The sequence below is a fragment of the Sipha flava genome, unplaced genomic scaffold (genome assembly GCF_003268045.1).
Source record: "Sipha flava isolate LNK unplaced genomic scaffold, YSA_version1 103_pilon_pilon, whole genome shotgun sequence".
NCBI classification, from domain to species: Eukaryota; Metazoa; Arthropoda; class Insecta; order Hemiptera; family Aphididae; genus Sipha; species Sipha flava.
Genome location: NW_020271717.1, coordinates 2,153,421 through 2,181,250, shown reverse-complemented (window position 1 = coordinate 2,181,250; position 27,830 = coordinate 2,153,421). Strand labels below are relative to the sequence as shown.

The 27,830-nt window shown below is 32.3% G+C and overlaps 2 protein-coding genes across 2 annotated transcripts; one reads left to right on the top strand and one right to left on the bottom strand.

The window, feature by feature from the left end:
- Positions 1 to 7,774: 7,774 nt before the first annotated feature.
- Positions 7,775 to 15,219, top strand: LOC112681892 (AT-rich interactive domain-containing protein 1A). Its single transcript, XM_025552233.1, has 9 exons — positions 7,775 to 8,750; positions 9,943 to 10,813; positions 10,897 to 11,461; positions 11,606 to 11,708; positions 11,789 to 12,109; positions 12,684 to 13,033; positions 13,376 to 13,499; positions 13,838 to 14,043; positions 14,154 to 15,219. Exons 1-9 carry the CDS (start codon positions 8,714 to 8,716, stop codon positions 14,943 to 14,945), a joined length of 3,369 nt encoding a protein of 1,122 aa, XP_025408018.1. The 5' UTR covers positions 7,775 to 8,713; the 3' UTR covers positions 14,946 to 15,219.
- A 2,199-nt stretch (positions 15,220 to 17,418) lies between these two features.
- On the bottom strand, positions 17,419 to 25,057 carry LOC112681909. The gene is made up of 8 exons (XM_025552267.1): positions 24,274 to 25,057; positions 23,078 to 23,314; positions 22,074 to 22,416; positions 20,591 to 21,238; positions 20,121 to 20,447; positions 19,415 to 19,773; positions 18,585 to 19,180; positions 17,419 to 18,425 (listed from the first exon to the last, which is right to left on the bottom strand). The coding sequence occupies exons 1-8, from the start codon at positions 24,541 to 24,543 to the stop codon at positions 18,011 to 18,013; spliced, it is 3,195 nt and encodes a 1,064-aa protein (XP_025408052.1). The 5' UTR covers positions 24,544 to 25,057; the 3' UTR covers positions 17,419 to 18,010.
- Between the last annotated feature and the right edge of the window lie 2,773 nt (positions 25,058 to 27,830).

The window sequence follows — 27,830 nt, the reverse complement described above, 5'->3', positions numbered from 1 at the left end:
TCACGCCACTATCATATGTCAATTATCAGGTTAAAAGTAGGTACTCATATAAAATACCAGATCTAATATATTATGATGATTTAAATTGTGATTAAACCTTGTTGATAATGCATAATCCGGGTAATACATACATTATCATTCGATAAAATTAAACAATTTTTACGTATCCATCGTTTGACATCAACTGATTATAAAAAAAAGTCAATAGCAGTTACTCTATTAGACCAAAAACATCATTTTAAACAGTTTCATCATTCAGAACTTAGATTTGTAAAATGGTTATTTTTCTATGAATGAAAAAATTAATTATTAATTATGATTTAATTGGTTTAAAATAATCTTAATTAATTTTGCTAATTTAGACAAAAAACAGTACATAAACCTATTTTTATTTTTCATTACCCAAATTTTTTAAACATACATATTTTAAGATATTATAAATAAACTATTTTTATTTTATGCTATTAATCAGTTTACAGATCAAATTAATTTATTATAATTTAAATAATGTATAATTAAAAATATACCTAGATTTATGATTTTTATGATTTAAACATATACCTATGATGTCAGAATCATCTTCATGGATTCGTTTCCTCTCTCAAGAAATAAATTTATCTATGTTAAATTGAGAAATAAGAACAACTAGTTATTAACGTCGAATAGTAGAAAATAACTAATAACAATTATGGTCGATGGAACGTTAACGTACCAAAGTATGAATGTAGGATACTAAAAATAGTATTAATGTTATTAATATTAATCTCTGACGGGCAATTTATAATTTTTAATGCATATCTGTATGTATGTATATTATATTTATGAAACTCATGTTTGATTTATAATATATCATAATTTCAATGTGTTCACACAATTATTGTCTATATTATTATTATATGAGTATAATATTAGCTATTAGGTAGCTTTTAGGTATACGTATATTAAATTCCGGGCGTAAGCATTGGGCACTGGGCGCCCAGTTATCGATTATATAGAAAAAAAAATTAATCGTTACAAAATTGAATGGTATTATTTGAAATACGTCAATTTTTATATGTTTTCTGTGTAAATAATTATACAATACCTTTTCTTCGTTTATAGAATATGTATATTAAAATATAAAACGTACATACGGTAATAGTAAGTGTTTATTATTCATCGTTTCATTTCCCACAAAAAAAAAATTATCTTTTTCGAAGTGATCTAGATAATTTATCTTAAATAACCATTTTATTTAAAAATATGGATAAAAAGATACTTCAAATTGTTATTATCTAGATAAAATAAAAAGATTAATGTTTTTATCTAGACAAATCATCTTAACCTTAACCTACATTTTACATTTTTAAAAGACCGTAACCAAAACCGAAACCCTTATAAAAAAAAAACTAAAAATACCGGTTTTTTAGGGTTATTTCGGTTTTCAAATATTTAAGTAGAAATAAATGACTGTAATAGAAACTAAATAGTAACTTTTAAACATTTAAATTAAAAATTTATTGTTTAGAAATGAAAATTATATTTTATATAATATTATAACGTAGTAACTACGTAATGTTATTTTCGTCCGCATCGTTCATATGTCGGGGATCTAACCTAACCTGCCTACAACGATGGTCAACGATAATGTGAATTATACGAACGTCAAAACCTATGTAGGTATATTATTAATGTTACATTAATATTATTTTATTAATAGTATAATTATGTATGTATATAATATATGTTACATGATAACGTTGATAATGAAAAATAATTTCTATGAATAAATTCAAAAGTTATTTTTACTTTTACAAAAATGATGATGGGTTTTTTAAATGTTTAATATATACAAATTATACATTACACAGTACACACTACACGTATTATGGATTTGATTTTGTAAAATATAAAAAATCTCTATTGATAAATAAAAATAATTTAAATATGATATTAGTTAAACTATTAAGTTAATTTAGTTAAAATTACTAAATAGTATATATTAGTTACTCAAATTTATACCTATCTATAATTTAATCTGTAATTTTTTTCTGAAAAAAAGACTTACCTCCTAAGTTACCTTAAGTCTTAGGTACCTAATTTGAGTTCTACATTACAATTTTAATCTATACTCTCACGAAAAAATATAATCAGTGAGTTATGCCCTTTGTATGGGGTATAATCTTTAACAGTAGCTACCTAAATTAGTGTAACATGTAATATATACATGTATTAACATTTTTTGTTTGAAAAAAAAATCCATCGAAATAAAGGTTAGAAATCGGTTTAACCAGGTTCTAACCGGAACCTAAACTTTGAACTTTATAAAATCCTGAAATTTATTATATAATCTATAAATATTTTAAAGACACGAACCTTTACCGGAACCGTTAAAATCATTAAGGTCTCAGTCTTTGGTTTAAACCATTACTTGGTATATTCTATTCAATATCCTTCGATAAATACATAATATATTACCTACCTGCATGTTTTCTAAATTATAATTCTTAAAAATCACAACTTATTTAAAGCATAGTTCATACAATAAAACAAATTTGTAATTTAAATATTTGGATGCAATAAGTATTAAAAAAAATTAGGGACGCAAAGTTGTATCACTCAATTATTTTATTGGAGTTATTAATATTATTATTTAATAATTTAAAATTCAATATTTTTATTACCACGTCTTTCAAATGTATTTATTTCACAAGATAATAATTTTGGTAATAATGAATTTTATAATGCTAGATAGTTCGACAATGGATTAAAAAATAACACAGGCAAACTTGTATGATATTAAACTTACATTGTATAAAAGTATTGAGTAATACTTTTTTCTAAATTAATTAAAATTTCGGGAAGGAGTTTGAGGATTAGAACACCCCCTAGGCATGTCACTGTTTGTTACATAGGTACACATGAATACTTCATATTAAATGTATTATTATTGAATTGGACGTAATATCTTTAGTTTGCAGTTTTATGTCTACGTCTATGTATTATTATACGTTTAGTCATTTTAAGATTTATTTTTAAACGTTTTTTTTTTTTTTTCATGTTGTTTATAAAAATTAAAATTAAATCATTTTTGTATTGTATATCTCGTGTGGTTATCGAGAAAAAGTTATTTTTGTAAGTTATGTGATATAGGTACCTACACAATACACATTATGTAATCTATACATATTTACAAAATAATTAGGTATATATGTTATGATTTATATTTATGATAAATATATGACAAAAATTTGGTTAAGAAACTAATGACAGGGGTTGTCATGGTCGTCCGGTTTTATATGTGTATAGCTAATTATACTAATAAGTAATAATAATTGAGTCATAGAAGGTTATGATAGTTTTCAAGACTGAAAAACATTTATAGAATAGTACATTTTATATCGTTTTTATTTTAAGTTCATTGTGTAGAATTTTAGAGTATTATTAAATTGCTACAATGAGTAACAATTATAATTTTATAAGGTGTACAATATTTAGAAACTGTTGAATTTTGTGTATGTTAGATACTTAGGTCTTAGACGGAGGTGGATTGGTGATTGGCCCAGGAATTGGGGTGTTTTCCCGATGGACTAGAGCAGGGATCTCCAAACTACGGTCCGTGGGCCGCATCCGCCCCACAAACAAGTTTTAATTGACCTGCCATCAAATGGTGAATAATCTAAAAATATATGTAGTACCTATCCAAAGTTTTTTAAATATTTATGAGTGTACATTTCTATAAAATTAAAATTAATATGTATTCGTAAATTTTGGCCCACTAAAAGATTTTGATATTTTATGTGGCTCTTGAGTGAAAAAGTTTGAAGTTCCCTGGATTAGAATGTTTCGCATAGGCTCAATTAGGGTTTTATTTTTGAGGTGGCTAATTTTTTATTTTATATCGCTTTGATAGATGACTATTACTTTTTAATTTTTATCCGTACCTATTATGTGGAGGGTAGATAAATATTTGGGAAGACTAAATAAATATTTGGTGGGACTGATCTCCCCTAGCCAGCACCTTAATGAGCCTTAACTAAAATCGTGTACCAGTCTATTTACTATTTTCCCGTGTTGAAATGTTTTCCTAATCCCTTTCTGGTTATAGGTATTTTATTTACAGTAGCTACCAAGGCCTATTCTGAGGATTTTTATCAACTACGCATTTTGTTCGAATAAGCCTATCAAAATAGAACTATGTTGTCAAAATATACTGTAAAATTATAGTTAAAAATGAGAAAATGTGTAGCTTTTAAGTGAAGTTATTTAAAATGTAACCTGTTAAAAAGATATAAAACAATTTACATTATATTATACATTATATTTTTAAATTAAATAATAATATATAAAACTTACTAGGTATACTAGGATGTATATTCACTACAGTGGTGGCCTGACGGCAGATTTTTGAGTCCCTGGAGGACTCAAATCAGTGGGTAGGTATTGACCATTGGGTATCGAGTGAGTATGTAGCATGTAGAACGAATAGTGGGGAGTTCTTTTTACAAGCTACCCTTAAATTTCTTTTTAGATGGGTGAGTGGATGGGCAAAATCCTAATAGGACTCATGAAGTAAAATATTTTGTGCCGCCACTGATTCACTATATCAAATTCAAAATTAATTTTCACATTGTAAAAATATAATATGTTATATTATAACATAGTAACTATGACTATATAACTATGACAGCAAATAGCTGTCTTATCTTATTTTCATCTACAACAATAAATCATAATAATCAATTACGCAAAACTTTATTATCACGTACGCGTCTAGATTTTCCAAATACGCAAAATAAGCCCAACTGCACTTTAGAATAAACCCTGATAGCTACCCCAGTGGCGTGCCGAATATAGGTCTAAATGAAGCCCAGGCATCAAGTTATAAAAGGGTGGGTTGTTGTTGGATGATAATATGTAAATCACATAATTATCGTATATATCTAGGTAGAGAAATATTGATATACGAGTTCTGAATAAGATGAATTTAAATACGGGTGGGTGGGTGGTAAACTAGATTTTGCGATTGGCATCAAAAAATTTTTTATCTCGGCACGCCACTGAGCTACCCAATAGTTAGAGCCGTTAGAAACCATCATCCCATAGTATGTTTAATAATGGCTTATAATTTATTCTTATGCACAAGTACTTTGATATTAAATTCGATTTTGTTGTTTATAAACAAATAGTCCAAAATGAATAAAAATTTATGAAATTTGAAAATTATTTTTTCAATATTACACAGTATAGTTTAATATACCTACTGATAGTTATTAACAATTATAAAAATTGAATAATATTTATATTAATAAAATATAATAATCAATAATCATAATAAATGATCTATAGTCAATAGTTCAGATATTAATGTAAAATATTATGGAATGTCATAAACTATTTTTTGTTGTATTGGTAATATACGTGTATGTAGATATATTTATATTTAATTAGTAGTTAGGTACTAATTCCAAAGTTGAATTGAGAAATGTTGACAGTTATTCACATTTTATCGGGTAATTATTAAATTGTTGATCCCTTTTTTAACATAATTCTTAATCAGTAATCTATTGCATATATTAACAGGATTTGTTAATCTAAAATAATAAATTATTTTAAATAAAATATTTATTTATGTCAATCAATGCACAATTAATTTAATTGAGAAATTATTTTGATAGATAATTAAAAGTATTATTTTATTTGTTTAGAAGGCAGTCTTGTAAACATATTATGTGTAGCTTGCCGGCAAATAAAAAAGTAATAAAAATATAAAATAACAGTAAAATAAAATATTGTTACATGAATTATGTAGGATTAATTTATATGATGGAGCTTATCCAATTAAATATAAGTAAATTAGTATACTAATTAAAAAATAAATGAAAGAATATTTAAAAGATTCAATGATTACGTTACAATATGTTATTAATAGGGCTGTGAGTTTGTAGGAAAGTGCATTTTTTTTTTGGTGATTGTAGTATATAGTTTTGTAAATATATAATTTGATTTATGTAACTACGATTTATGCAACTTTTATTTTACATTTTTTGACGTTTTTAATTTTTTAGGTCATATTTTTCTTTTTTTCTCAGTTAGACAACTGTGGGTTAATTTCAAAAGGTTACTTATTAGAGCTGAAACTGGATTATAATTGTATACCTAGTAACCAGTGATGTTTCCATAAATGTTGTTGAGAGTATACTAAACCGACGAAAGTCTGGGTGTGAACATTTTTATTTAAAAACAAATATAAACATTAAATTATAAAATTCAAATGAATATCAATACATCGTGTGAATACGAGTATATAGTGTACCGACAACAATCAATTCATAGTAATACACTAATAGTCTGAAGGAAACTCAATGTCTATTACAAAATAAGGCCAAAATGAAAACCTGTAAAATTAATTATATTTAATACTTCTCCCCGAAGTGATGAAGACTTGAGACTATATGTAGTATACCCTATGGCAGTGGTTTTTAACCTTTTTAACAATGCGACACACTTCATCTCCAACAAAATTTTCGATTAGTTTCGAAAATTAAAATTTTTCGAACATCAATTCATATATATATATATATATATATATGAACCATATTTTATATATATACTATTTACAGTCTACTTTATTAGAGAGTTATTTATTATGAATTATATTAATACAATCGATCGATCGAAACAGCTGCGACGGGAATACTTACAATAAATAATATTATATGTATCTATAATTAGTTCGATCAGTTTTCATCTTGAATATCATCAATAATAAGCTGATTAATACATATAAAACAATTTATAGATTTATGGCGGCACATTTAAAGGACACTCGCGGTACACCGGTTGGGAACCACTGTCCTATGGGAATACCACTGTTTGTAACAGAAAACAATATGATCATATAATATGTGCTTTTGATTTTACAAATAATTACTATTAAAAACATTAACCTTTATTTTATTTTTTGAAGGATTCCGTCTTACATATATGTATGTGTCATGCATAGAGATGTTTTACTATACTATACAATTAAACCAGTGGCATCATTTGAAAAGTGGTAATTGGGGCAATTAATCCAGTTTAGTGTTAACTTCAACCTATAGTCGACACACTTAAAAAAATATAAGAAGTCTTCAAGAGGCCAATTTTGTCAATAAATATTAACTGTGGTCAGCTGACCCAGTGGCGCTGAAACCAAACAATTCAGGTAGGACATTTAGAGCCTAGTAATAGCATTTTAATTACACGAACAGTAATATTTAGATAAGTAAGATATGTGGATGAATCTCCCGGGAAGTGTGTACCATCGAGTTGATTACCAACCGTGTTCGTTTACAATTCACGGTAAACAATGACTGGTTAACCCGACCACTGGAGACTAGATCAGCTGGCCCACCACTGAAATATTATGAGATGGGGCATCTGCTCGACCTGAATATGGGGTTCGGCGCCACTTAGCTGATCTCCTGAACCCTCCTGGTACAGGTGTCACGATTAAACGGCGTCGATTGGTATCATAATAGTAAAACTCGGACAACGGCGAGTTGTCTAGCGGCTAAACGGAGAGACGGCCGACGGTCGCGATGTTCTCGGTATGGAGGCAATCGGAGGTCGGAACGTGAACCGTTCCGTTGCGCTCCGATGCGCACCGTAGCGTGCCGGTTCGACGACGCCGTCGCTCGATTGCCCTGCGCAGCCACTCCACCGCTCACCAACGGTCCCGCACACCGACGCCGCAGCGACGGCTAGCCGACCGCCCTCCGATTGCTCGTTTACATACACGCACGCACGCACGAACGCACGCACGTACACACGTTCGCGCGCGCGCACATTATTATCGATATCTCTCGGCGGCCGACGGCTACGGCGGTGATGACAAGGTAGCAGCGGCAGCGTCGGACGGCGTCTATCTGTACATACGCGGCGGCGGCAAACCACCAACCGACCACCACTCGTTCGTGTACACAACCGTGTCCATCCGCGTTCGCGCCCGTGTCCGAGTGTCCGAGTAAGCAACAGTGCCAGCAGCGTGCAATTAACACGTCGCGGTGTTACGACGACCACTCACCGTAACAAGTGATCCGATTAGTTTTTTTTCCGTCGCGGTCCCTGTTCGGCCGTCCGCACAAGCCGCCGCTGCCGTTCTCGTTCGTTCGCGGTACGCAACCGGTCAGCAACGGTCACGAGATTCGTATCGTGGTACGCGCCCCGTCGTGTACCGCCGTTCCGTTGTGTCGCTACGCGCGCGCGTTTGGTCGCCGATAGCGCGTGCGGTGGTTGGCGATTACTTGCGGCGCGTGAGTACGTCAAGACGCGATTGTCCGGTGTGTGCGCGGCACCGTTGCTCGTATCGCGTTGATTTTTTGCAACCCGCGCGGTTGATATACAGCTATTATTGACCGATTGCATTCGAACGTGTTGATGATCTCGTCTCCTAATAGAACAATACATATTTTTATATAGCGTATTAAACATTATAATTGTACGCGTTTGTGCGTGATACTACGAGTGTTATCCTTCGCCAACAGTGAATCATGTCATCAGAGTCAATTACTCTAGTCAATACAATGATAGTGCCAGATACGAGTGGTAGCCGTGGTGACTATCGTCCCAAGCATTGGTACTGAAATCTAAAACATCGGCATCAAACTGTACACAATTGGCTCATAGCGGAGATTTCATTTTGCAAGGACTAACATAAATAAAATACATAATTTACTGAAAAAAGACTAATATGAGACAGGGACGTGGTGGGCAACGTAGTAAAAAATGTAAGTATAAGTAATTTTATTAATATTTTTTTTTTGAAGTCTGTACATTAATTTTAAGTGTATGTTAGTTAAACGTATACTAGTGGTGATTGATGCATTTTTGTAATACTATCTAAGAAAGTATTAATTTTAGATTATTTTATATTATACATTTATAAGTACATGATAATTTGGCTCATGTACATATGTCTGAGATGTATAATTTTATATACATTTATATATATATGTAGATAATGTATATATATTGGTACATTTATACAAGTTTCAAAAATAAAATAAATTGACATTTAGAACAAAGTACGTATTATCAATATTTTTATATCATCCTTTAGAAATTAGGCAATCATCTAATATTTTAATAAAACTTATTAATGTGGTTATTTATGTATTTTTTGTAATTTAAAAATTAGAGTTATATTCAGTTATATATTGAAAAAATAACATAATTAATTAAGAAATGTTAATATGATAAATTATAGTTTTAATTTATTTTAACTAAAATATTAAAAGCTTACATATTTTGTATGATAAATAGTTTTACTTGATTCTTATATCAAAAAAATGTTTATTCATTGATTTAAAGTTGTGAAAAAAAACCGGTAAGCTTTAAAATTTGCTTGTAATAATTAAAAGAAAATTAAATAGTTTATTGACAAGTATTTCATCAAATTTTTTTTTTCATTCAATTTTATTCTTTTCCTAGTAATCAAATTTTAAAATTGACACAAAATATTATTATCACCAAAATGTTGTAAGCTAATAAAGGTCAAAGATCTGATACAAAGTATATATTTATATTGTGTTTTATTATTTGTAGAATTTTGTTTTTGTTCACCACGAAAATAATTTATAATAATTTATAGTAGGTTGCCTAAACATTTTTATATGGTGCACATACCTTAATTAAACATGTGAGTAAAAATAGTAATTTATTTTTTTCTTATTAGTATAACTCTAGCAGGAAATCTATGATAGTACTATACTTAGTACTATGATTAAATTTGTTAATTTTTAAGATATTATTAAATAATTGATGTATGTTTTTCTAAGAGGTCTTAATTATAGTTAAAAATTCAAATTAAATTTTAATAATTGGTAATTTTAAGGTGTTGTAGCAATTTATATTATTGACATAAATAAAAAAATATTATTCTTGAATAATTAATTATATAATTATAAATTTTTTTTGTAGCTGGTTGCAGTAGACGTGGTGGAGGCGCCGGAGGTGGAAGTGCCGCTGGAGCTGGTAATGCTGTAGGTGGAGGTGGTTCAGCAGTGGCATTGGCTGCTACTCTTGTTGATGATGGTTTAGGTGGTGGTGGAGGGCCTGGAGGACCAGGAGGTTCTGCAGCAGCCGCTGCAGCTGCAGCAGCTGCAGCAGCAGCAGCAGCAGCTTCTTCTTGGAAGACTGGCGGTGGTCCTGGTGGACCAGGTGGTGGTCCAGGAGATCCATTTGGTATGGGATATGGTGGTGGCCCAGGAGGACCTGGTAGTGGTGGTCCATATCAGCAACATCATCAGCAACAAGGTCATCAGTCTCCATCATTATTTCATCAGCAACAAGGATCTCCTGCTCCTGGAGGTGGCCCTTATGGCGGTGGTGGTGGTGGCAATAGCACTCCACAACACCAACAACAACAACACTACAGCCCATCGACCCCTGGAGGTGGAGGTTCTTCCACACCTGTACCTTATGGTGGTGGACCTGGCACTCCAAATAGTCAACATGGAGGCGGTGGTGGACCATTTAATGGTGGAGGAGGAGCACAGATGCCGTTTGGATCGCCTTCTTCAGTGAGTTCTGGAGGGGGTGGAGGAGGATTTGGTAGTGGAGGCCCTGGTAGTAATCGTCCTGGTTCTGGACCTCCACCTCCACAACAATCACCATTTGGCGGACAACAATTTTATGGTGGGAGTGGAGGTGGTCCTATGCCACCAGGCTCGCCATTTAGCCAGCAACAACAAATGATGAATCATCATGGAGGTGGTGGTGGAGCTGGTGGTGGAATGATGAATGCTGCAGACACGGGTCCAGGCGGCCGAATGATGGTTGATCACCCATCGTGAGTATAATTTATTGTAATTTTATAGAAATTAGAGTTCGTTTATATTATTTGAAGTGATAACTTGATAATATTTTTCTTAGATGTTTTCCATCATCAATGGTTGGAGGACCTGGTGGTCCAGGTGGTGGGGGAGGACGTCGAGGATATGGTGGACCTGGAGGATATGGAGGAGGACCACCTGGGCATCATGGAGGAGGTCCTCCTGGACACCATGGTGGTAGTGTATTAAGTGGACCTCATGGTGGACCTCCAGGACATTTAGGAGGTGGCGTGCATCATAGTGGTCCTTCTGGACATCATGGAGGGCCTCCTGGTGGTCCCCCTCATCACGGAGGAGGAGGCCCCCCAGGACTTCATGGTGGTCCTCCACATCATGGTGGACCACCAGGAAGCGGTCCTCATGGTGGACCACCTCATCCTCATGGTGGTGGTGGACCTTCACACCATGGTAGTGGTGTACCACTTCATCCTCATGGAGGTGCAGGAGGTCCTCCACATGGCCCCCCGCATCATCCTCATGGACCACCGCACCATGGTGGACCACATGGACCTCCACCACCACATCCACATCCACCACATGCCCACCATGTGCAGCCCGATTACAGGATATTTGAATTAAATAAGAGGTTGCAGAATCGTAATGAGGTAATGTATTAAATTATAAAAATGTTATTTAAATCTATTTTTGTGGTTTTTTTTAAATTATTAATTTAAATTTTATTTTATTAGTAATTTATATTATTAGTAATTTAAATTATATATTAAAATATAAATTAATTTGATGAACAGGATAGTGACAATGTTTGGTGGGACCAGTTCGGAACAGAGTTCTTTGAAGACGATGCCACATTAACATTGACATTTTGCCTAGAAGATGGACCTAAGCGTTACAGTAAGTATTAGTTAATATGATTTTTACATCACTAAATAATAATTTTATTTAATTTTCTTTTAAATTCATAATATAAATAGCCATCGGCCGAAACCTGATTCCTAGATACTTCAGATCAATATTTGAAGGTGGTGTCACTGATTTATATTATCATTTGAGGGCAAATGCTACTAAAGAGTCTTTTCATAATACCAGCCTCACTCTGGACTGTGACCATTGTACCATGGTTACTACACATTTGACATCAAGTCCAGGTGGTGCATCACCATCTTCTATTGCTCAGTCACCAGGACCTGGTGGACCTGGTAGTGTTGGCGGTGGCCCGCCCACTTCATTGAATGGTGGTATCAGTATGCAAAAATCTCTGGTAGCTCAAGGTCCACCATCGTCACAGCAATCGGGTATGTGCAGCTAACTCTATAATTATCCCTTATTTTAGTATGGCAATAATTAATAACTTAATATGTAATAATCATTTTTAATCGGTAAATAAAAATATTAGTTTACTACTTAAAATAATTGTATAATATACGTATATGTAATTTCCTGGTTCTTATACTGTTAATGATAATACTTATATGTTTAGACCAAGGTTAAAATGTTATTTTTGTAGTATCATTAAGTTTTTTATCACAGTTATTTTCTAATAAATTTACTTTGAAATAATATATTATCTACCTGTATTATGTAATATGGTCTGTATAAAAAATATAAATTTCTATTTTCATTATTCTTATTTTCTCCTAGCTATATAATGTCACCTCAAAATTTCTTTGTACTTTCATCATATGCCATTTTTAAATTCAAACTTATTTCTCTATATTATAGTCATTGTACAAATTCCAAAAATGGCTACTTTTATAAATTTTATTTTAATATAAAAAATATTTCAATTAAGTTGTTGAATATTAAATGTAAAACATTTTATCATGATTTTTTTCATATGTATAATTGTAAATGTTTATTTTAATATAGTGCTTGGAAGTGGTGGACCAATGGGTGGTGGGGGTGGGCCTCAATCACCACCTGTGTATACTAGGATATGTACTGAAGGACGATTGACATTGGAATTTACATACGATGATATGATGAGAATACGGACCTGGCATTTAGCAATAAGGCAACATAGGGAACTGGTTCCAAGAACAGCTGCTGCTGCTGCTGTTGCTGCAGTAGTAATGATGCAACAACAAGGAGGACCTGGTGGTGGTGATGGTGGACCTCCTGGTGGACCACCACCACCCAGTCCTGAAATTGTCCACCAACAGGTGGCCAAAAATATTACTAGACAGGGCATTACTAACTCGACGCTCAACTATCTTAGAGTAAGTTTTTCAATTTCTAAAATTGTCTAATTAGAGTGGCTTACAAACAACTAATATAACAATATTAACAATATAAACCCTTATTTTTAATTTTTTTAAACATCTATTAATATTTGTGATATTATAATTATGATCAATTTAGAACTTGAATCCAAATCTTATTCTTGTAAGATATGTAAAAGATTAATTTTTTTATTTTTCTATAAAAGTCATGATTTTAAGTTTCATTTTTTATGAATAATTTTTTTTGTTATTTAAAAAGTGTATGGATGTATAAAGAAAAAAATTCATTACTTTTATTATTTATTATAATAATTTTTAATGTCTGATATTTTCAAATAGCTCTGCGTCATACTAGAACCTATGCAAGAACTGATGTCCAGACACAAAGCGTATGCACTCAGTCCTAGAGACTGTCTGAAGACAACTTTATTTCAAAAATGGCAACGTATGGTTGCACCACCAGGTATTCTAATATTTATTTTATTTTTAATTCATGTCTGAAGTATACTGTATGTTAAATCAAATTATACTTATTTTAAAACCAATTAGTATATCTTCTAAATTCTTAGTTATTCATGTGTAAATATGTTATAAGTAGAACTATGCATTTAAAATTATGTTTTAAAAACACATATTAAGCACTTAGTAACTTGCAAAATAATATGTCAACATTATTTATTTGTAATATTTATGTATCATTATTTAACTGTTTCACCAAATATAATTCTTCAAAGTATTTTTGTTGACTACACTGTTATTTTTTTTTTCATTTATTTATTATTATTATTTATATATACACAGAATCGCAAAGACCAGCCAACAAACGACGCAAGCGAAAGGGCAGTAATTCAGGCGCTGGTGGAGGCCCTCCAGCCACTCCTGGTGGTGGAGGACCTGGTGGTGGACCAGGTAGTGGGCCAACAGCTGCTTCAAAGAAACGGAGCCCAGGACCAAATGGTGGTGGTGGTGGCGGAGCTGGTGGCGCAGGATTCAACTTAGCATCGCAGGTATGATGCACATATTTATGTGACTCTCAAAATAATGATATGAATATGAAGATATATTATTATTATAGAATGTAATATGTTTTGTATTTGTTTGTTAATGGGATAAGCAGGATGTAATGGTTGTTGGAGAGCCTTCATTGATGGGTGGTGAATTTGGAGATGAAGACGAGCGTTTGATTACGCGGTTAGAAAATACTCAATATGACGCAGCCGCGGCAGCTGCTGCAGCAGCCGCAGCTGCTGCCGCTGCAGCTGCAGCAGCAAACTCAGCTGCTGTGTCTGTGATGGGTGTGGGCCCTGGTGGTCCGGGATCTGTAGGTTCAGCAGGAGGTAATGATCTACAACACATTGGTGGTGGTCCTGGTGGTATGGGACCAGGCAGTGGCGGTGGACCTGGAGGAATGGGACAAGTTGGAGGCAGCGGTGGACCAATGGGCCCAGGAGGACCAATGAGTGGTGGTCCTGGTGGACCAATGGGACCCGGTGGGATGATGGGTGATCCACTATTTCCTCCTCCAGGATCTGGTGCTGATGGTAGTGCTCCTGGGACACCTACTGGTGGCGGAGGAGGTGTTTCACAATCCTCATCATCAAATAATCCAAATGGTCTTCAACAACAACAAAATTCTTGGGCAACTGGACCACCTAGTAGTGGTGGCAGCGGTGGTGGACCACCAAATGGTGGCCCAACAGGACCAAATGGTGGTGGTGGTCCACAGCAACAAAATCCAGGAAGTAACCCAGGAGCTGGTGGCGGATCATCTGTAGGAGGTGGTAATGGAAATCCTGGAAGTAATGGCGGAGGTAACCCAAATAGTGTTGGTGACTCTATGTCAGGTGGAGGAGATAAAAAGTCACCTGCATCTGCTCAACAACAGCAGCAGCAGCATTTGGGATTGTAATTTTAATTGCCTCTGTTAATATATTATTTGTATTATATATGCGATTATAGCGCTAACCAATAAGCAATACACATATACGCATCTAAGTAAAATTGTCAAGTCACCTAACGATGTATAAACCAAACATTTACACGTTAAAAACAATTTTATAATTTTAAAAAATTCACATCGCTTTAAATGTATACGCAAAAAATCAGCGACTTATTGATCAATTGTTTACATTTTTTAAATTAGAATTGTAAATACAACAACAATTATTATTACAATTGATCGCGATATATTTTTAGAATATTTATAGATGCGGATAATTTTACCTACTACTATTATTACTTAATATTATTATTACTATTTTATCAATATTGATTATTCATTATTATTACATTATTATTATTATTATTATTATTATTATTATTATGATTATTATTACACTATTATGTCTATACAACAATAATATATTGTGTGTGTACATATTATAAAAAATGGTTAAAAACAAAAGCATTTTCTACAGTTAAGATTTTTTCGTCCGTATTTAGATTTAATTATTTTTATGATCAATATTATTGTATATATTATATGTAAATCACGATAAAAATATGTATAACAAAAATTATTGATTCGCATTTAAGGGTTTTTATAACGTAATAGAAATATGACGATAAAATATAATAATTCGTAAAATATAATATATATACAATTACGACCAAAATTATTATTTCAACCAAATGTATGTGTATGATGTTTTTGACTTGTGAACCATAATAAATCTCTTGTATAATATAAATGTATGCCTTTATCTTATGTTACTCAATATTCTATTATAAAAATAATCACATACATGTGCTAATATACAATATTTTAGATTTGGAACTTATATTTGTAAGTAAAGATAGATCTAATGTAAATTTATACAGGTATCTGTATTATAATTTTTTCTTTGAACTATTAATCCAACCATCACTGGAGTATAAATTATAAACAAACAACTGTTAATGAATAAAATGTTTAAAATAATATTTTAGATAATTAAATGACAAAATCTTAAATTAAATTGTCAAAAGATTCAAGACTGGTGGATTCATCTGTAATATTACTGCTTACTCATTCTTTTGACTAGTCAACATTTTAATGGTAATCGTTTTAATAGTATTTCACTGAATAATAAATTACAAAATCAACTAATTCATCGTAAATACACTTATTTACTACTTGTAAATTTAAACATAAGTTTTGAATAATTTTTACTGTGAGAACTAAGATTATTATTTTAAAATGTACTAATATAGTTAGGTTAGTTATTATTTACTTATTGTAATATATTGGATTTGATAGTTGTTTGAACAAAACTTATCCTATTATCTATTTATGATTTTCAAATTAAATGTAATTTCTATTATTTCATTATACACTAATAAACAAATATTCTAATGTTCAGATATTAAATATATTATAACTTAATTATATTAACGAGTAGAGTTAGAGTGAGTTCATAGAAAATTTATTTAAAATAACTATTAGACAGTTGAGATAAATTTTTTAACTAGCCATAAAACTTAATCGATTATCAATCTTTTTCTTCTTCCAATTATTTGGGGTTGGCCATTTTTGACCAAAACCTCCACTCGGCTCGATTTTCTACACCATTATATTTTTTATATATCATTAGGTTTTTATAAACAACAAAGGTACTCTTTTAGTTTGTGGTTTTTATTACTTATTTTTTATGAATTAAAACTAGCAATTGTAAAATGTAATTTATATAAATCTAAAATTGATATAAACTAGACTAATATAAAAAAATTTAAAAATAAACAATATTTTATATTCAACTAAATTTTTACAATATTATTGCGACCATTTTGAGAGAAAAATGTTAAAATAAATCGTTATTTCATTTGGAAAAATTACTGATCTGAGATATTTAGTAAACAATTATAAATATTAAGTACTAAAATATATTCTTTTTTTTTTTTTCAAAAGTTAAAAATTGTGCTAAAAACCAATGTATCTCATTAATATGGTAGATATAAAAATATAAATCATTTAAATTTTTAATGATTCTCAAAGCATCTATTTTAAGTATAGATTATCATAATTTATACAATTTTTTGAATGGATTTTCAGTAATTCAATGATATAGTTATGTTACATATATCAACCACTAGTGACCAAAACTAAAATATATATTGTTTATGAAACAAAAAACATTTACTAAAAGAGATTTCATGTATACGTATATTTAATTATATTATAAATATTTAACAAATGATAAAAGAGAAAAATCTATAACAAACTCAACAACGATTGGCAATTAAATACAATTATTATAAAACTAAAGATGTACATACATATTTATTTTAATGTATTTAATATGAATGTACATATTTTTAAATATATATATCTGTCTATAGTAAAATAATTATAATTTATTTATTATATTTTAATATATAAACGTTCAACAACAATGATGTTCGTATACAATTTTAACATAAAACAATAACTGGGATATATTTATTAGAAGGATATTTTGGTCAATAATAAAAAAATATACGTCACGTATGTATCACGAATATCTAACGAAAAATAAAGATAAATGCGGCAATGACAACTTAAAAGTTTAGTGGAAAAATATTTAGGTGCACAAATTTTAATGTTGTCACTGCCATCATTATTGATAACAAAAGGAAAACAAAATACTACTAACTATTGTAACACTACTATACGCTACACACAGACTTCCATACTATATACTAGATAAATAGCCCGGAATGTTTAGCAAAAAAATTGTTGATGCTCATGTTTTTGATTGTAAAATTCCGCACGCATATCAATATAAATAACATATTATTATTATGTATTATACAATATTAAAAACTTATTTTTAAGTTAGTTGTCTATTTAGCAACAAAAAAAAAAAAAAAAAATTGGTGTCAGGAAGTCCTAATTGATCACATGAATTTCTTTATCTTATATAGTTAGAAGTCTGTGATATCTACCACTGCCATTATTATGCTGTAATGTCACTCGCGATACAGTAGAAGTACACGAGTGACGCCCGCCTGATTTAATCATCGCAGGCAGGCCTCCAACATTTCGACGAACAACTTATTCATTTTGACAACAGCTGTACCACTCCCACCATTTCCAGTTGACATCGAACGATCAGCAGCTGCGGACTGTCTGGCAAAAGCTGTTCCGGTACCAGTGGCTGCCGCGCTCTGTTGTGTTTGAATCTGTGAGGCTGAAGTCATTTGATGCTGATTTTCACGGTGTACACGGGTCCAATACTGCCGAATGAGTTGATCGGCCTGCCGCAATGCCGGTAAACACAGCAGCAGTTGTACGAGTTTTGACGAAGCGGAATCGGTGGACTCAGTCAACTGTGAACTGTAGTGGTGATGGTGTTGGTGTTGTTGGTTATCAAGTAAATTACTGCCGCCGCAACAATCGTCTTCGTCCATCATAACATTGTTGTTAGAAAAACTGTTGAAGGAAAATATTTTGGGTTAAAACTGTGTTCTCTACAGTCGAGTAAAACCTGAATATATAATTTTTTTTTTCATATAGTAGAAAAATAACTAGTATTATGCAGAAAAAAACAGTGCGAGTATAAAAACGTAGACATTGAATAAATATACTAACCCGACGACTGTAGCCGTAGGAGCCGCTGTAGTGGATATAATTGCACTACTACCACCGCCAGTGCTATTCGAGGTATCCATAAGCTGTTGTTGTTGACAGGGTTGTTGATGGCGTTGGTTACCATCAACGACGACAATGACGTTGCCGTCCTTGTCAAGCTGACCGGTAACAGTATTATTACTACAGCAACAGCAATTGGCAGCCATTCCACTACCATCTACACCGGTAACTCTACTATTATCACAACACGCCATACTCATCGCTGCTGTAGGACAGCAACAATCAACGCCATTACAACAGCAGCACGATGTCATAGCAGTATTCGCTGTCATTTCTAAATGGGTATGAAGAGCACGGGTAATGGTGGCACGAAATTGCTTAACGGCTGACTGCTGCTGTTGAATTTTAATATTGCTCTTTGATAACGGCTTATTAGCTTCGTTTTGCTTCCCGGTGAGCGACGTTGCCGCTGATGACGATGCTAACGTTAGGTCATCTGAATTAGCTAAAACCAACGCCTTAAGTAGGTAGTATTGATCCGGAGTCAAGCCACTACCACCATTTACAGCTTTAAATTGCCGGACAATATGAACAGACTGAAATCAATTAAATATTTATTTCTTAATATTTTTTCAAATAATTTAAATGTTAAGTTATATTTTACATTTGAAAAAGGAGAAATGCGTCTTAAAAATGATAATTGTAATAAACAATTTGAAAAATATATAAAATATTAATTGCACACTGTATAGTATATTTGTTTTATAAGAAATTTTAAATATGATAATTTATGATATTATTCATAAAGAATTAAAATCATATATACTAACCATGTTGAAAATGTCTAGTACGGTGGGTGATGTCACTGTCGTTGTACCACTGGTCGCACTACTTATAGAAGTCGTAGAACCACCGCTGCCATTAGATGACAATGGTACACCAATAGTTGCTGCACCACATTCTCTAGCTAACTTTTCATCTAACCAATAGTCTGTAGCATAACGTAACTTTAAACCACCGCTACTGTTTTCTTCACTCGAACCACCAGCACTATCAATATCACCACTGCCTACATCAGTTTGATCATTAAACTGTTCCAAAGAACGAAATGCCGTGGTTAATGTCAAAAGTTCTGCCCAAGTCGATTGCAATAGTCGCATCTGATCATTCAGTGATAGATCTACAAATCCTATAAATCATAAATACAATTTATTGACATTGAAAATGTATACACCAAAATGCTATGTAACTAAATTGATCAATCGTGTTACACGAACCATCGGGATTTTTTTATTTTTATTTTTATCAATTAAGGGTACACGTAGTGGCTTACCTCGAAAACGAACGAGAAAGTACGGCAAGTTGTTATATATGGCAGCCTGTTTTATATAATAAATTAACGGTGAAATATAATTAGATGACAAAAATGAACGACTGGTTTTATTTTTATTTCTTATAGTTATACATGAAATAGCGATAAAATAATATTCAGGTATGTATAAATTAGTACAAATTAATTAACTAAATAGTACTCACCGGGTATTTGTTTTGCCCAACCAATTGTGCTAACCAACTCCCTGTCGTATAGTTCAGCAAGTGTATGCACTACCATAGTAGCAGCCGCCGATGGCGATGAAACAGCTGAAGCCGACGACGGAGAGGATGTTGAAGATATACCCTCTTCAACTAAACCACTACCACTTCCTGATAATGGGGCCGCAGTTCTCGCAGCTTGTTGTACACTTAATGTTGTGGACTGAGTAAAAAAATCCATTGTAACGGCGGCATTAGTTGATCCATCTCCACCGCCTAATAAAGTTGGCATCTCAGGTTCACATTGCCTAAGAGCCTCTAACATTTTTTCTAAAAGAAGAGAAATAACAAAATATACACGTTACAAAATTTTATACTTTTTTAATGCGAGTTCAGTATAGTTATCGTAATAAATTTAAATACAAAAACGATTGGTTGCGTATAACTTAAACTGAAGCGATTTTACAACTTACCACATTCCTTGACTGTATCAATTGTTAATGTAGTATTATTACAGCAGCATTGCTGATATTCTTGTTTAGTACAAATTCCATCATCGTTGTTGTTGTTCCAGTTACCAGTACATCCTCCGTTATTGTTGTGCGAAAAATTATAATAGTGTGGATTGTTTTGTGTTGAAGTCGCGATCATTGAACCACTGTTCCCGTTTAAACACATCTGGTGAGATACCGAGGACATTTGCGGATGGTGATATGAATGATGGTGGTGATGGTGATTTCCAGGCGCAATCATTTTATTGTTGAAAGCATTGTTAAAAGATGGTTGCTGATGATGATGATGATGTATCAACGATGCGCCATTGCTGCTGTGCGTGTGGTGATGGTGATGGTGGTGAATAGAATTATTGACTGTGGTCGCCGTAACCGATTGCTGTTGTGCAGATTGTGGTGTAGTTTGAACAGAGATCGCCGGAGCAGCTACAGGAGTTGGCGGCTGTCTACGATACTTTTGACGACCGCCACGTACCCGATCAAGGCGCACGCCTTCTTTAAGCATACCAGTTCGCAGACATTTTTGCATCCGGCATGCTTGACAAGCTTTACGCCGTCGCTTATTAATCTCACAGTCTCCACTAGCGGGACATGTATATTCAATGTTACCTTCAAACACAAAAAAAAAAAAAAAATTATAAAATTATACAACGAAAAAATATATGTAATTGAGTATTATTGGCTACCGAAATTATCACACACATACATCTCAGGGACGCTTATAACAAGTGATATATGCAAATAGCAATAACAATAATAAAAATAATGATTGTTACTAGAATTTGGTGGTGATGTATTATGTCTTGTTATAAGAAAGTTAAGTTAAATAGTAAAATAAGAGATGTAGGTAGATGGAAACAATATCTTGAAACTCTTTATCAGGAAGAAAAGCAGCCGGTCTCAATGTTAATAATAATTCCGATATGCAAGGAGAAATAATATTAAAAAATGAATTCAACAAAAATTTAAAATTTATAAAAACATGAAAAGCAGTCGATATAGACAACATAGCTATGGAACTTATTCAAAATTGAATAGTATAGAACAGGACGAGCTTTTTAAATATTTTATACTCAAAACCACCAAAGCATGACAATGGAACATGATTGGTCACATTTTAAAACACAAAAATGATCTAATTTATAGAAAAATAGAAGGGAAAATTGAAGGAAACCGAGAACGTTCAAAAACTTATTTGCCTAAAAATTATTTCCGATGCAAGACTATCAAGCTACACTGAACTAAAGAAGTTAGCTGAAAATAGGGCTGAAGTGAAGAGCGCTTATCCTACAGCAAAACTAACCATAAGGTTGAATACAAAAATAAAAAATAAGAGATACGAGGGTTTTTGAGAGATATTACTCTAGAGAGTTACTGCACTGTTATTACAGTTACATACTACTGATATGACTAGCGATAAAATAGAATGTAAACTTTTACAAACCCTGTATGGTACGTTTGAAAAACGCCTTACACGCCTCACAGGATGCTACACCATAGTGGAAACCTGAGGCAACGTCACCGCATACCAAGCACAGACGTCTTGGTGGTGGCGGTGACGATGAAGTGGCATTACTATTGTTATTGTTGTTAACAATTGTTACTGCCGTTGCAGCTGACATATTGTGTTGTTGTTGCTGCTGATGATGGTGGTTCTGTTGATGATGATGTTGGTGGTGATGCATACCATCACCACCACCAACCATAGAAACGTCTTCTTCTTTGATCATAACGACAGTAGATGAAGGTGGAATTTGTTGTTGCTGCAAGTTGTTACGATGATGTAGCTACATAAAACGCCACAGAAATAATAAATATAAATAATAAAAAATGTTCTAGTATGCGTAATAATTATATATATAATAATTAATAAAAAATAACAATATTATTATTGATATTGTACTTGATATCATTCAATCGGATAATATTAATAGTTGATTTTATACGCAATATACGAGACACGTGTTTAGCTATGTCAATGTATATCCCAAATGACGATGGTCACTGATTTATTCCGGTCAAAACTTGGTAAAACGCTATTACATAACTAACATCTACCATATTATAATACAAAATAACAATAATAATAGAATCATTGTAATATATTATACACATTAGCATTGTCGACAGTGATCCACTTCTATTACCAAACGACAGTAAAATGAAATAACGATATACGACCATGAATTATTCAAAAACTCCCTCGAGTATTATTTAAATGTCACATTTAATGCGCATGTAAATATTTATCAGCGAGGATATGATATATAAATAATAGTGTTAATAATAAAGGTCTTTAGTAAAATATGATACATTTCATGAACCACAAGTAAATTTATTATACTTTTTAACACAATAATTTTGAGAAGGTACAATTTAATGTGCATATGTTATACATAAGACTCCTATAAATACAAATTTATAAACGGATATTACATGGATTGTTACCTGTTGCTGTTGAAGACTCGCTGCAGTGGTGCTTGAACAACAAAACTGAGTAACTGATGAAGCTGATGTTCGGTGTCTAACATTTCCGACACCTCCAGAATCTACGGATACCAACATTAGACGTTCCTGGCGGTTGTTATTCGATGATGCTGACGATGACGTAATACTATCAAATTGTTGATGGTGATGCAGCTGGAGCTGTTGTTGGTGCTTAGGTCGCCGATGACGACGATACATCTGTGTATAAACCAAAAGAACGAATTTCAACGATAAGTAAGCATTTTACTATTAATGCTGAATTTATCCGGCCTGCCGGATAAGGTAAATTCAGACAACCGGACTTAAATCAGTCCAATAAAATAATTACGAATAATCTGATAGTTTTCAATCAATATTCGATAATACTATTAGTTATAAATACTAATTTTGAAAGTTTCTCCGAGTTTAAATTAACTCCAGTGGCGGATCCAGGATTTTCCTTTGGGGGGGGGGGGGGGTTGAAAATATTTTTCCTGATTTAGAGTGGGTTAACCCCCCAAACCTCCCCTGGATCCGCTACTGATTAACTCAGCTAGTCGTCAGCCTTATCAGGGTCTAACTAACTAAACTCTTCAATTACCTGATATTTCACCTAGTGTTAATTTTAAAGAAAGTAAGTTGTAACTTTCACTTTTAATAAAGTAATGATGTATTACTGTAAAATTTAAATTTTATATTTTATTTACAAAAAAATTAAATACGGCTCAATTACAGTAGCACCCAACCCTACAACTTGGTGACAAGTAGGTGTAGTAAGGTGTAGTAGGTATGAAATAAGGGGCGAGTGAGTACTATAACATAAAAGTTAAAATAATAAACTTAAGATATATTAATTATTATTATTATTGCAATGATAATATTGTGTTATTCATGTTTCTTATTATTTTTGTGCAATTATTTGTATAATACCTATAATATTAACAAATAATGAAACAAAAAAAATTATTTAAATTTTGAGATTTTCGAAGGGTAGATGGGTGGCTATACCTGAAAAATACGTCTAGGGCGCCACTGTTCAGTTATATTAAAACTCCATCGCTGCTAATAATAGTATGTACCAAAGACGAGGTCATGAAATAAAGTATAGGAATAAAAAAATAGCGGTCATAAAATAAATTACAAGCCGGTTAATACTAGATAGATAAACAGTTACTAACATCTTCGATTTCATTCGTATCGTGCTGTTGCTGAATATGTTGTAATTGATGCTTGGTGTCCTCGTCTTCTTCCATGTTGGTACATTCCTTTTTGACGTTAATCATGGTCGTGGTTGACGCCTCATCAATTCCGTCGTCTACGGTGAAGTCGTCTTCGCGTCCATCCACTCCTACAAATGTCGTCGTCGCCGTCGCGTCCGATTCTTCGACAACAACGGTAGAACGACGGCCGCCACTGCCACCTCCGATGACGACATTTGCACGGTGCATGCCGTCCGGTCGGTCGTTACCGGTCTGAAATAAGCGTTACCGGCCCTGGACAGCGGACGTTCGCAGCTTTGGTAGTGGCGACCGACGGCTGCGACGTTCTGATGCAGTAGCAGGCGCTAATGATGGCAGAGATAGGTAGTGTCGTGTGTTCGGTGCTCGTAAGAATAACGTACATCACGTTCTTCGATACGCACTCGGCAAACGTGCGAGTGTAATGGTCGACTGGACGAACGACTCCGCGGACGACGCGGTTGATAACAAGAGCGAGAAAAAAAATGCGTTACGTTTTTTTTTTTTTTTTTTTTTTTATATGTATAACAACTGCCAACGTTCCGTTCGAGAAGCACGTAAAAAAATTAAGGCGAATCGTATCAGTTACCTGGTGGTCCACGCTACCATCGGCCGTTTTAATTTTTTTTATTTTTCCTTATCTTTCTACGATTTTCTTACAAAATTATATTTTTTCATGCAGAATTAATACTTGATATCGTCGACGCGTGTGTGTGTGTGTGCGCGCGCGTGAGTCAGTACGTATGTGTGCGTGTGTGATAATATGCCGTCGTCATCGCGCACGCGCAACACCGCCTCGTCGCTTGGACTATGATATCAACGGCATCGCCGAGACGGTGGTGGTGGTGGCAACGGTGTTTGGCACGGTGTTGGACGCGTTTTTCCTAATGAAAAATAATCTAATTTTTCTCGCGCACACACACGGACACGCGCTTGCACACAAATTACTATATACACCGCGCAGTATTGCTCGACCGCCGATGCCTATTTCGTATGTGTACGGTGCGTGTGCGTGCGTAACGCAAAATGTTTGATGATAGCGTCGACACGAGTGGCACCGACCATATATAATATATATTTATACGTATATATATATGCGTGTTATTAAAATTAAAATAATAATATTCAAGTAGCCCGGCCAAGGCCGTCGCCGCTATTCAAAATAATATTGTTACAGCCGCGACCCGATTGGTGGGCAGGGGAACGTGTGTGTTGATGCAGTTTATCTCGGCGATCGAGTCTGCGACGCGACTACCGCACAGCAGCCTTCCAACAACCATCGTTGCGCTTTCTTCGCTCATTATTTCATTACATCGATAAAATATATAAACTCGGATACTGTAATATTTTTCCATACCTACGTCATGTATTATGATTAGCGTGTGCCTACCAATTTATTTAGAAATATCATGTTCACGGTTAGAAGTCCACATGGGTTATTAGTTGTTTTAATCGGTATTTTGAATTTTACACCGTTTAGCGTAATTTACATAATATTTAATATAATAGTAGTAAAAACAGTGGCGGTCCTTAACGAATTCCAAGGAGAGGAGGGGACGAAATATTTTTCACATAAAATGCAATCATTAAAATTAGTAGTCGTAAAAAAAAATAATTTAGTAAATTTAAAAATGTATTTCATGTAATAATACAAAATAAAAGTTCTTTTTAGGATTTATAATAAAATACTTAAAATGACGTAAAACATAGATACATTATCAGGTTTTTGTTGTAATCTAATATATAATATATAATAAATGGGGGGCGATCCATCCATCGCTTCCCCCTTTTCGTAGGATCGCCACTGAGTATAAGTATTAAGTGTAATACAAAAATACTACCAATATCACGACATTTTACACATTTGAATATGATAAAGTAAAACCACAATTTCGTTTAAGACCGTAGAGCCCGTTTATATTATAAGTATTTAATTACCTATTCGATTAAATAACATGTAATCATTTATTGCAGTTATTTTAATCAAAGAACATTAATTCATTTTCATAACCTTGAAAACTTGTGGTTACTAAAATAGTAAACTAAATTCTAAGAAATAACCACTAAATTACTCAAAATAAATATCGGTTATTTGTGGGTGGTACCTATTTATTTGAAAAAAAATTAATTTTGACATACCCAAACTGGAACATCAAAAAAATTAGTTAATATACAGAAAAAAAATATAGAAACACGTGAATATATTAAATTGAAATTCATCGTTTTTTTTATCCATCAAACAATAAAAAAAAATTCTGTATTATTGCCTTATATAGTGACATAAGATGTCGAAACCTTGTGTCCGTGTAGTTTTAACACGTGTATTATGGATATACTATGTATTATGTGATACTAGGTATTGTATAAAATACACTTTATCTATGTCCTATATCATATAATTGTGTTTCAAACATATTTTTATATCTACAGAAAATAAGAATCAACGTTATAGTTTTTCAACACAGTTTTTTCATTGAAAATAAAAAAAAATAAATAGTCGTAGTAGAACTTTTATTCTAGTCAAGCTTAAAAAAAATCATATGAAATACATATCAAACGAATTTAAAACCTTTTTTCTTTGAAGTCTTTGAAATAATACAAGTTTATGCTATTGCACATTTCTACAATTTAAATAAAATACAATTTCAATTTAATCTCATTTTTAAAATTGGTTTTATAATTTTTAAAACTTTTTTTAAAATTCTAATACACATATAATGTATATATATTTATTTAGATAGTCAGTTATTTAAAACTATTATGATACTTAATAAGTAATATTTAATACAGAAAATAAAAATAATAAAATATTTTTTGAGTTCTAATAATATAAAATTTAATATATTATAAATAAAAATTATATACATTTAAATTAGGTAATTAAAAATATCTACCTACATATTTAATATTATATTATTTCAAAATGTATTTCAGGTGTTTAAGAGGCATTTTAAAGACATACTTTTTTAAATATAAATTATGTATCTACAAAAAAATATTTCATATTTTGTATTATTTAAATATGCATTACTGTAATATTTTAATTATTGGTATAAGTTTATAGATCATATTGTATGTGTAAATATTAGGATGAATAAATGTTTGATATTTGATAAGATAACAAGTGGAAATATGAAAGTGCAATAATTATGTTATATTCACTAAATAAGTTTTGGGAACGTCTACATTTCTACACATTTTAATAAATGGTATTTCAGACTACAATTTATAGCCATGCAAAATAAAAGTCGAAGATTAATTTCTAGTAAAATTTTTAATGCGTAATTTAGCAATCAGAAATTAATTTTCAAAAAATCCTAAATCATTTACCAGTTATTATATTATTATTAAACACTCGTCTTTTGGACAAATATTCTATTATTAACTCTATCGTTCTATCTGATTTATATTTTAAGTATTTAAATGGAGTTATACAGATTATAGACTTTAAACTTTACACATTTTTAGAATTTAAATAAAAAGTCAAATTAAATAAA